Below are 12124 nucleotides of genomic sequence, written 5' to 3' on the forward strand. Positions count from 1 at the left end.
TAGATTTTTACTGTCTGTTATCTTGTCTAGTTAGGAATATGTGTTTCAAATTCTAATTTAGAAGGCTGTGAATGTATTTCACCACTAGAGCCTTTGTGGCTAGAGTCCTTGATATATGCCTTACCACAGTTGGAAAATGCATAGCATTTTACAAATAAAGGTACTTGGGTGCTACAAGTGTAGGATCATAGTTATGATATCATCCAGGGATAAGAGGCTCCATGAGATCAATAGAGAGAAATAGTATTATGTGGAACACCTGGGAAGAGGTGGTTGTTGACCACAGAAGTTTCCAGCAGCTTACCTGCTGATAATTTCAGTAGCATCTCTTGTTGCCAGTATAAATAGGAGTACTCTTTGTAGGAACAGTAAATACGTAGTGACTATGTGTATACATGTTTGGTTCATAGTTAGAAAATGAAATTCCTGAAATGCAGGGAACTTTTTTTTTTTTAACTCATTCAGTTCAGTCGCTCAGTCATGTCTGACTCTTTGCGACCCCATGAACTGCAGCACACCAGGCCTCCCTGTCCATCACCAATTCCCGGAGTTTACCCAAACTCAGGTTCATCGAGTCGGTGATGCCATCCAACCATCTCATCCTCTGTCGTCCCCTTCTCCTCCTGCCCTCAATCTTTCCCAGCATCAGGGTCTTTTCAAATGAGTCAGCTCTCCGCATCAGGTGGCCAAAGTACTGGAGTTTCAGCTTCAACATCAGTCCTTCCAGTGAACACTCAGGACTGATCTCCTTTAGGATGGACTGGTTGGATCTCCTTGCAGTCCAAGGGACTCTCAAGAGTCTTTTCCAACACCATAGTTCAAAAGCATCAATTCTTTGGCGCTCAGCTTTCTTTATAGTCCAACTCTCACATCCATACATGACTACTGGAAAAACCATAGCCTTGACTAGATGGACCTTTGTTGAGAAAGTAATGTCTCTCCTTTTTAATATGCTGTCTAGATTGGTCATTTAACTCATTAAATATGTATATATGTATATAGTTGGATATGGATCCAACCAAGTGCAGATTGAAAATATTGAAAAAAAAATTTCTAGAGAGTTCCAAAAAGCCAAACTTGAATTTGCCTCACGTTGGCAACTATGTATGTATGTGTATGTGTGTGGATATGTATCTATCTGTCTGTCTATATATATGCATAGTCACGGTCAATAGAAAATTAGATAAAAGATTGATAAAATTTGATAAAAATTTGATTAAAAATTTTCCATAAAGTTGCAAAAAGCAAAACTTGAATTTGCCTCGCATTGGCAACTATTTATTTATGTATGAACACATGTGAATATGAATGCATGTATATATGCATGGTCGTGGTCAATAGAAAATCTGATAGAAGGTTGTTAAATTTTGATAAAAAAGTTTTTTTGGTTATCATGGGGCCAAAATCAAGCGCTCTCTACTAGCCAGTGAAGACTTCTAATAAGAGCTGATGTTTGGAATGGTTGTTCTCCAGGTTGTTTGTGTGGACGAGGGGTGGCAATGTGCAATAGGATAAAAATGGATACTCCAGGCAGAGGAATGATGTACATAGCAGTAATGAGTCATTAGATGATTTTCGGTTTTTCACGTAATTTTACATTTTTACGGAAACTCACTTTAAAAATTAATCAACAATAATTAATAACATCTTTCCATTAGCATTACAGAGAGGCTCGAACATGCTTTGGAAAAGGCAGCTCCTCTTCTGCGAGAGATATTTGTAGATTTTGCACCTTTTCTTTCTCGGACACTTTTGGGTAGCCATGGACAGGAACTGCTTATAGAAGGAACAAGTAAGTCGTTTTCCTTTCTTCATGTATGTATTTAAATTTCAGGGTTTAAAACTGAAATGAATAATAAAAGAATCATGAGGTTTTAATGTTTTTGGCCTTTGACAAGGCTTCTCATGGAGTCTGTACCATCTTTTAAAGATTATGGCATGGCTGGTATTCTAATCTGTTGAAGGTTTTTTTTTAATCACTGATTTGAATGAGATTTGTATTCAGCAGGTTTCTTACTGTGTGTTTTGGGGAACAATAAAAGAAAACGTATTGAATGCAAAAAGTAAGAAATGTTTAATACATTAAAATTAACCATGAAAATTGAGAATTAGAGAGACTAATGTTAACAGCAATAAGTGGTGTATTTTTCCTGAGATTTTACCTGAATTTGAGATGTATATAAAAAACAGTGTATTGCCACATGTTATGAAATTGAGGAATGCATTTTTAGTCTTTACTAGTGGAGTTCTGTTTTACGAATAAGGAGAAAAAGCAGTAGTATTTTCTCTATCTTGCTTGTATCATACCTAGATTACTTGATCTTTTCTAGATAGATATCTTGTCAAACTAGATAGTGTGGAGAAGTAAATTGCTGTGCAGATTGGAAACCGTCCATTTTTGGAATGGATGGCGAGGTATTGGGGCTTTTCTTTTCTCTTTTTAAAGCATGAAGCGCTTGTCAGATTAAGTGTTTTCTAATATTCAAGAAGTTAACTCAACCAAGTGAAAGTTGACTTACCGTGAATTTCTCAGACAGTATAAATCAGATCAATAGAGATCAACTTTTCAAACAATTAGATTTATTATTTGAGCTTAACAGACTGACTTCAAAACACCCATCTTCATTCCCATAACTAACATTTTATAAAGAAGAAGCTAGAGGACCTTCATCAATGATAATGTCAAATTAATCTTTTCATTCAAAAGTGTTTGTAGTATGTGTTCACTAAATCTGGCTTGTCTGTATCCAGGTTTGATGTTTTATGGATAAGACATATATTCTTGTAAAGCTGAATCATGGGAAAGCACAATTATCTGTACTCTACTATCTTTAAATATCAACTTACAGCTTTAGTTATCATGACTTTTTGTTGGGCAATCAGTTACTAGGTTATCTATGGAATTTCTTAAAACTTGTGAAAAAAAAAAAACCCCTCTTTTTATAGTAATAAGGATATAATGATAATGAAAGTTATAGATAGTTTAACAGTTCAAGATATCCTTATCTGAGTGTTAACTATGGGATATCAGCACTTTATTTGGCTCTTAAAACATCTATCTATAAGAAATAGTCATTAGCTAATGTAATAATTTCATCATCATCCGTGCTGTAAATATGTATTGAGTTGGTGATGATTGATATCATTTCTATATAGTCAAGGGGTAGCATTGAATTTATGTGGGAAAAAAGTTCAAATTTTTGAAGCATTGAACCAAATTTGGATAGAAATTTACTCTTTCTGATGAAGGATATAATTATTTAGCCAAGGACTGTTTGACCTAATGAAGTAATAAAATTTGAAAGGAAGTGAATTGATACATTGAAGGAATTCACCCTAATTTATGCTTCATATATCAAACTTTTATTCTATTAAAGTGATATGACACTTTTTAATTATATTTCATTTTATAATGCTAAAATGAATGTATTAATTATAGCCTTTCAATATAGCAATACATTTTTGCTATTTAGTTGATCTTTGAATTTTATAATAGACCGAGCACAGTAGGATCTTCTTAGATACTATGCTATGCTATGCTATGCTAAGTCACTTCAGTCGTGTCCGACTCTGTGTAACCCCATAGACGGGAGCCCACCAGGCTCCCCCGTCCCTGGGATTCTCCAGGCAAGAATACTGGAGTGGGTTGCCATTTCCTCCTCCAATATATGAAAGTGAAAAGTGAAAGTGAAGTCGCTCAGTTGTATCCGACTCGTAGCGACCCCATGGACTGCGGCCTACCAGGCACCTCCATCCGGGGGATTTTCCAGGCAGGAGTACTGGAGTGGGGTGCCATTGCCTTCTCCGTCTAAGATACTCAGAAGTATTAAACTTGACAATTCTAGATCCTTGAACAAAATTTAATTTAGAATCAACTTGTTATTGATAAATTCTGATAATATGATAAAAAGGAAGATGATGTGCTTTTGATCATCTATAAAAAATAACTTGATCATTGCCTACTCACTGGATTGTGTTCATAAAAATAACGAATAGATGTAAGAGTTTTATATAGCAAATAGATTTTAAGTTGTGAGGAATCCTTTGGGTGGTAGTTTTATGCACTGTAAAACAGAAAAGTTTTGAGAGAGAGGTTATTGAAGCATAATTCTGTTGAAAAAGTTTTGAACTAAAAAATTCAGTAGAAGGGATATCTCTGGTGGTCCAGCAGTTAAGACTCCATGCTTCCACTGCAGAGTTTGATCCCGGGTTGGAGAAGTAAGATCCCACATGCTGCGTGGTGCAGCCATTTAAAAAAAAAAAAAAGGCAGGCGCCTTCAGTCCCTGTTGGTCACTAGCTGTGTGACCAGGTACTTGAAACCTTATTACTTAAAAATTTTTTAATTATTTTGATTAATAATTTTTAATAAACATTTAAAATATTTACAAAATATGAGTTGCAATATTTATAAAGTTACTATTGCTGACTACCCAGACCGTCTTTGTTTTGCCATAACTGTTAAATCCACCTCATTTTGTTTTCCTTTAGTCTTTAAAACAACCACAGACATCATGTAATTTCACCTCTAAATAACTAATAATTCATGTAAAAAAGATACTTTCTCACATAATCATAATTGCTTCTCTTATACCTAATAATATTAATAGTAATTCTGTAATGTCCTTTAATACTCAGCCCATGTTCATCTTTATTTAAAAAGATATTTTTATATAATTGATTTTCTTCCAGTTAAGATCCAAAAAAGTCATTTTTTTCATTTGATGTGTCTCTTAAATCCATGCTAATGTCAGATAGTTTCCCAGTATTCCTTGGTTTTCATGTTATTGACTTGTTGAAGAAATAGGGTTGGTGGTTCTGTAGGATGTTAACATATTTTGGGACTCTGTGGCTATTCTTGCTGATGTCATTTAACAGTTTATCTAGTCTATGTGTTTTCTGATGGCTTGAAGTTTAATTAGATGTGATAATTCATGTTATATCATGCCTAGAGTCACATATTTTCTGATTGGCTCAATTTTAGTAGTATTAACCCCCCTTTTCAAGTAGTTATAACCCTTTGTAAGAATTGATGTTTATTACTTTTATTGTTTTTAAAGATGTCTTCCGAAAACAAAAAGATGATTACTTGTAAATAAAGTTTGTTCTGACAGTTACCTTAAATGATTTCATTCGGCACTTTTTATAAATCTAAGATTCATTATGAGCTTTTTGTGATCTTAATTTTCCTGTATGTTAAAACATTTTGCTAATTATCGTTACTCATCAGTTATTTCTAATTATGCTAAGGACTAAAACAATAAAAAACCAAGAATATTAGAACTGATCCCAGCATCAGGGTGAACTAGGAAACCAAATCTTGGATCATTCTCTGTTTGCTTACTATGTTGCCAAAGTATTGCATTGTGTTTTAAGAAGATATAAACTTGTTTTCTCAATTGGATTAAAAGCTGGTATTTGGGGAGGGCAAAAATATCTTAGGTATCCACAGTACATCTGGGAATTCCCCTGTGGCTCAGCTGGTAAAGAGGCCACCTGCATTGTGGGAGACCTGGGTTTGATCCCTGATTGGGAAGATCCCCTGGAGTAGGGAAAGGCTACCCACTCCAGTATTCTGGCCTGGTGAATTCCATGGACTGTTGTCCATGGGGTTGCAAAGAGCTGGACAGGACTGAGTGACTTTCACTTTCACAGTACATCTGTATAGTTTATTTTTAGGATTAAAATTTCATGGGGTCACAATTAAGAAAAAATGGCATGAAATGCTATTTAGGCTCTTCAAAAATTATTGAGAAATATTGGTATAAAAGAAGTCTGTGGATACCAGCTTTGTATCTTATTTTTAGCTTTCACTGAATGTAGTTAGTTAAGTCAGAATTTTCTGTTTTCTGTCCATAATGGTGAGGAGAAAAAAAATTGATAGGAGAAGACATTTTATAAGTACTGGACCATCTGTAGCTGAATTTGAAGAGCTAGGGAACAGTATTCATAATTTTTATCAAACTCAATACTTCATTAGTACACAGTATATTTCTGTGGACAAAAAGGAAATTGATTTTCTCAGCATCATATCATTCAACATGAACAGTTTAATTCTGCAAAATCCATACGATGTTTTGTGACAGAAACCTGGATTATCTCATTTTGCTAAAAAGGCCTGTGACAGTGTTCATGCACTGTTGATTGTGCACTGCAGCTTGCTTGGTGCAATTTCTAAGTGAATGGCTACTGAAGTAGGTTTGTACACAAGGACGATCAGAAGGAAACATTCACGTAGAAGTGAAAAAATTCAATTGATTGATCATTCTATATGGCGTTCATAATCTAAAGATGAAAATATTTTGGAATTCGAGAGGAGAGAAAGTGACCTTGCAAAATTCAGCCTTCCTGCTGCTGCTGCTGCTACTGCTGCTAAGTTGCTTCAGTCGTGTCTGACCCTCAGTGACCCCGTGGACTGCAGCCCACCAGGCTCCTCTGTCCATGGGATTTTCCAGGCAAGAGTACTGGAGTGGGTTGTCAACCTTTCCTGCTGCTGCTGCTGCTAAGTCACTTCAGTCGTGTCCGACCCTCAGTGACCCCATGGACTGCAGCCCACCAGGCTCCTCCGTCCATGGGATTTTCCAGGCAAAAGAGTACCAGAGTGTCAACCTTCCTAGACTATTGCATTTGACAGTGTTAGTTCAAAAAGGAGGGCCAGAGGAAACAAAAGATAAAACATATTACTTAAATGCAGGGGAAAAAAGGACCAGAATTAATAATAAAGTTGCATCTATTAGAAGTTTATTTGAAATTTAGAATTAATATTTATAAGATGAATATCATGTTTACAGATTCATGGGGAACAGTTAATTGTATCCAAATTATAGGCAAGTACTTTCAAAACCTGGAAAACGGGGAAAACCTGATTTTTTGCCGAAATTATTATTAAAACTTCTAGTAATGTTTATGCCATTCCTTTATATTTGTGTAGATTAAAGTGACTTAAGATAAATAAAGGAAAAAACTGGGTTCTTACATTCCAGATGGCAAATGGTCATACCTGTTTTTCATGGTATACATGAGAGTTTAGATATCTCAGTGGGTTCAGATACTGATAGCTTAATATCTGATAATTCATTTAATGTTTCTGAGTTAGTAAGGAAAACAGTGGTAATAGAGGTGGAGAAACTGCAGTGGTCTTTGGTCATGAAACACCCAAAGAGTATAAAACTCTTGGCTTTGGTATTCTTAATTTGTCTTCTTTTGAAGAGACTACAATTCCTTATCAGTGAAAAGTCAAAAACAAAACCAGGCACACTGAACCCTAGGGTCAGATTATGAGTCTGGTCAGATCTCTGAACCTACAGTACCTTGTTCACCTTCTGCTAATTGGGGCAGTAGTAGAATTTGTCTGTATAAAGTGAAAATTGATAACTTCTGCAGCAACTTACAACTTCACCTAAGGGCTGTTTGAAGGCCTTCCTTTGGATAATTCTTGGAGTCTGAATGTAAATCTGAAGACAGATTTGCTGCTTTATAAGTCATTTCTTGCCTTTTCATCCATGCAGCCAGTGTCACAGAAAGGTAAAAATTCAGATCAAAAAGAGATATGATTAAGTTTTGCAATCTGAAACCAAGTCCCTTATTGAGATGATTTCCTATTTATTTACTCCCATGGTTTTATATTTGTGTTTGCAGTATTGATCCCCTTTGGGCATTTAAGTTATTGAAGGTCAAATGTAAATGCTCTTTTGTCTTCTGAAGCCATTTCTCATTTAAAATTTAACACACCATCCACTCTGGCCCCCTGCCTGTCCTTTAGAATCCAGAAAACCTCACTCCAAAAAACACATGAATTGTTCTAATCAAATTATGAAATATTGTTTGACAGCTTAACTATCTTTGAATATTCAACTCCACTGATATGTGGTTGTATTACACTGCTTCTGGTTTTCTAATCTTATTGAGCAATAAAACTGAAATAAATAATTTTTTGAAAGTATATATCCTACCATACGCTGTAGAGAGACAAAACAACCTGTAAATCGTTCTAACTTTGGATGACCCAAGTTCCTTTTAATCATTATGGTTCACTGTTTTAGTGGCTATCAAAGGCTGAGCTAGATCAGGGCCCAAATGCTTTGCAATGAAAGGAAAGTTGGTAGGAAATCTGGTTCCTCTAGGACAGAGCAATAAGGAATAATGACCTAATTGTAGAAAGACCTAAATTTACTTGCTGAAAGTAGTGGCTTTTGAAGTTGAAATATATGAAACTTCCTTTCATGTTTTCTGAAAAGTGACAGGTTTTCAGACCAATAAAGACTACACCAGTAATAAGAGTATTGCTGTGCCTTTCGTTTTGGCCTTGGCATTAGCCTGAGGGCATATGCTCATCTCAGCTCTATAGAAACTACAGTTTAGTCTAGTTAAATGTCTTGCTTGTTTAATGCAACATGTAGATATTCTGTAGCTAACTATTACCATCATCTCTGTGTTACACATTTACACATTTTTTCAGATGTGGAGAAAAATGTGTCTGCCTTTTCTAAAAAGTGAAGGGAGTGAACAACCTGTTGAACTTGAATGCTGCTTGTAAGGCTACAGAGTGCCAGCATGTGCCATCAGCAGACATGAGGCATTATGACTAAAAGTAGGAAGGAGAAGGAACCACAGAGCGAAAAGATTAAACAAGGGGAGTAGGATGGAATAGGATGCCCATAAGAACTTGGTTAGATAGAAATAAGGTAATTGTGTGGTGTGCGTAAGGGCCATGGGAATTATTTCAGTTGTTATACTTAAATTAATTTGAACTTAAACTTAGGTTTGCTTAGAAAAATATAGAATAAAAATTATAATTTTTCTAGTTATTACTAGCATGATACAGTCATTTAGTGCTTTTATTTGTTGACATTGCTTTTATAAGATATTGGTTGTAAAATGTTTTTTGGACTAATCTTATTATTAATCAGAACTAAAGAATTGTTTAGATATATATTAAGTATATAAAGGTCCTTCCTGAGATAGTTTTGGTGAACTTGAAACATAAATGAGAAAATGTACGTGAATTTATTTATTAAAAAAAAATCAAGAGTGTATAACAGACAATGGCCTGCATTTCTGTTAAGGTTTAGAGTGAGGTCACAGGTCAAGGTACTAATAAGAGTGTTTGGGATGTCTGCTGCCATGAAACAAAATGGAAACTTGATTGATAGCTGGAGGGTTGAAGGGAGAGAGTGTGGTGGAGAAAGCAAAGGTCAGGGAGCCATTTCCCTTCTCTGCATGTATAACAATCAGCTCTCTCCAAAACAAAATTTAGATGATATTAGTCAATACGGCATATGTTGTGCACATTTCCATGAGTATTGTGCAGTGTCATTGTATATGAAGTGGTAATAAATGTTTTAGTTATTTGAAAGCCGAAATGAAATTGGCTACAAAAGATTGTGGTGTTTTTGATGCCAAATTTAAAGTAATCACAGAATGTTTTGTTTACTCATTAAATATGTATAGGTTTGGTTCTTAGCAATATGTTAAATTTTATTTTAAAAACCAATTTGGGCAAAGTTGTGTAAGAAATAATCCCTCGTTTGTTTTTTATAAAATTAAAAACAAATTCTCTTTAATATAGGTCTGGTTTGCATGAAGTCTAGTAGTTCAGTTGTGGAGTTGGTTATGCTACTGTGTTCTCAGGTGAGTGACAAGAATAAATGCTGAATTAAGTAAATTCTCAAACGAATTCATTTTGCAAAAAAAGTTAAAATTGTTGATTAGAAGTTTTTTCTATAATTGAGTTTTGAGTTTGCAGTTTTAAAATAATTTCTTTGTATTGCAAAAGGATTACTTCTTGTGTTTGTTACTAAGAGATAATTTTGAAGTATGTGCTGAGAGGAATTGTATAGGTAAGTGAGAAACAGAGGTTTTTCAAGCCACATTTAAAAATGCTCAGATCAAATGATTTTTAGATGTCAAAATTTCTTTGCTTTGTGTATTAAGGTTATAGAAACAGATTTATTTCTATACCTTGTAGAGTGCCACTCTGACTCCCCTGGGAATAATGGGTTTACTTCCCTTTTGTGCAGAGGTTATAAAATGAGTGATAAATAATTTTGAATTCTTGTCATTGCTAATTATTTTTGACATACACAGTAGATTTGGGAAAACATCAACAAAAATATGGCAGCCATCATAATAAGACGTAGAGAGTAAATTCCTAAAAGCAAGGTTGCTTTCATTGTTCAGAAACCTTACACCTCATGTGGTAAACTCTAATGATTAAAAAAAAAAAAAACTTACATAAAAATCATGTATCCTGTGATTTTTTCCCCCCTCTGTTTAGCAGTTAAATAGATGAATGCTTTTTATTGAGAGTTTTCTTTGTAGTCTTTTAAAAATGATATCTTGCAGGTAGTAAATTCCCCTACTTAAAACTTTAAAATAGCCTTTATTAATAGGAAGAGTATTGGTCTAGAGGTCAAGGGTTCTGACCCATTTCAAAACCTTTGACCTTCATTTACAACTCCTCTGGTTTACTTGCCTGACGAATAAGGATAATGCAAAATTAATGTTTCTTTGCATCGATTTATTCATTTTAGTGCCTATATTGCCAAATTTATTTAGACTGTGCTGATGGACATTTCATGAATACAAATTAAAGAATCATAGAAGGTGTGAAAAATCAATACTATGCATTGTCAATAAAATGCAATAAGAACAATTACTTCTAGAGATTGCATCTAATAGATTTTTATAATGAACTTGTAAAGAGTAGTTATGTTTGTAGTGGGCTTATTATTCTTAGATTTAGTGAGAATCATGTTTTTAATTTAATTATCTCCTTTAAAAAACTCCATTTCTTTAAAAGCTGACTGGATAAAACTTCCATTGAGTAATCTGATTTGAAATAATTGGTTGTTTATTTCTTAAATGGAAATTACCATATGCCATTCTTACATTGACATGAAATTATACTTACTTTAAGAAGCATTTGCTTCCAGTTTTATATGTATCTTCCCAGGAGTATGAATTTGTTGTTTGTAGTGTGATATTGTTTCATAGGTAGAGTTTGATAATGAAGTTTTACTTTCTAGTTTAGAAAATGTGAATATATTCTTCATACATGAAATTATTTCAAATATATATTACACAGTTGAATGTTAGAAGCTGGAAAGGTAAAGAATGACATGTTCTAATATACCTATTTGTCATCTATGTCATGGTGCTGTTTAATACTATTCTGATCAAATGGGATATGCAGATCACTTAGAGTAAGTTGCAAAAGTCAGTCGCAAAGTTTTGTTTGAATAAAACACATTATTGGTTTATTTGGAGTTCTTAACATTTTTTTACAACTTCTTCAAAAGTTCCATTGCATCTCTATAAGATGGAGCATAGTGTGAAAAATGATGTGAAAAATGAAGCCAGAATTAGCTCCAGATGTATACAGATTGTTCTGGGGTGATAATTACATTTTTCACTTTGAATTTTCCTAATTCAAAGAGGTCAGATTGGCAATCGCAAAAGTGATTTATTTTGTTAAGAAGTGAACTGTCTTTTTCTACATGAAAGCTTTAGAGATATGAAATTGAATTTGAAGTCGACATTTTGCAGATATTGGGTGGGGATGGCTTGAGTTTGATTGATAATTTTTTTTAGTCTGAGATGGGGTGGGACGTGAAAAGCTAGCCTCTTGCGAAAATTTTAATCAATTTTTTAGGAAGAGATGGAGAGGATTGAGTGCCAAAGATCGAAAGATCAGGTCAAAAACTCCTTTTTAATCACATAAATAATGGGATATGCTTATGAACTTAGCATCTGCAAATTTGATTTAAAACTTTACAAATTAGTTGATGTTAATTTCATGACAGTCAGCCATCTTCTGATTATTTTTCTTGAAACCATTCAAAACTTATTTTCTTTCTGTAATCTTCTTAACAAGGTGTTTAAATCTGCCATATTTTATTACAAAAGAGAATTTAGAGCCTAAATTTAAGAAATGAGGAAATGACCACATTTGGTTTGCTGTCTTTCAAACCAAACAGATCATTGTATATTTTGTTAAAGCTTCAACTAGGATATGTTTTTCAGTATCCATTCATTCATTAAGAGGTTGATTAGGCTCCATTTCATATTTTATCCCATTTAAGTTTTAGCATTTTAAGGCAAAATGTTATTATTATTTAGATTTGG

The 12124-nt window shown here is 34.0% G+C and overlaps 1 protein-coding gene across 7 annotated transcripts in view; it reads left to right on the forward strand.

Moving 5' to 3' along the window:
- Positions 1-12124, forward strand: part of LRBA (LPS responsive beige-like anchor protein) — a 757395-nt gene that overhangs the window by 214251 nt on the left and 531020 nt on the right. For all 7 annotated transcript variants that reach the window (XM_024977540.2, XM_024977539.2, XM_024977542.2 and 4 more), the window contains exons 33-34: positions 1659-1792; positions 9567-9628. In XM_024977540.2, the coding sequence (XP_024833308.1) occupies positions 1659-1792; positions 9567-9628 (196 nt within the window). The remainder of the gene's footprint in view (positions 1-1658; positions 1793-9566; positions 9629-12124) is intronic.

Source organism: Bos taurus, chromosome 17 (genome assembly GCF_002263795.3).
Source record: "Bos taurus isolate L1 Dominette 01449 registration number 42190680 breed Hereford chromosome 17, ARS-UCD2.0, whole genome shotgun sequence".
NCBI classification, from domain to species: Eukaryota; Metazoa; Chordata; class Mammalia; order Artiodactyla; family Bovidae; genus Bos; species Bos taurus.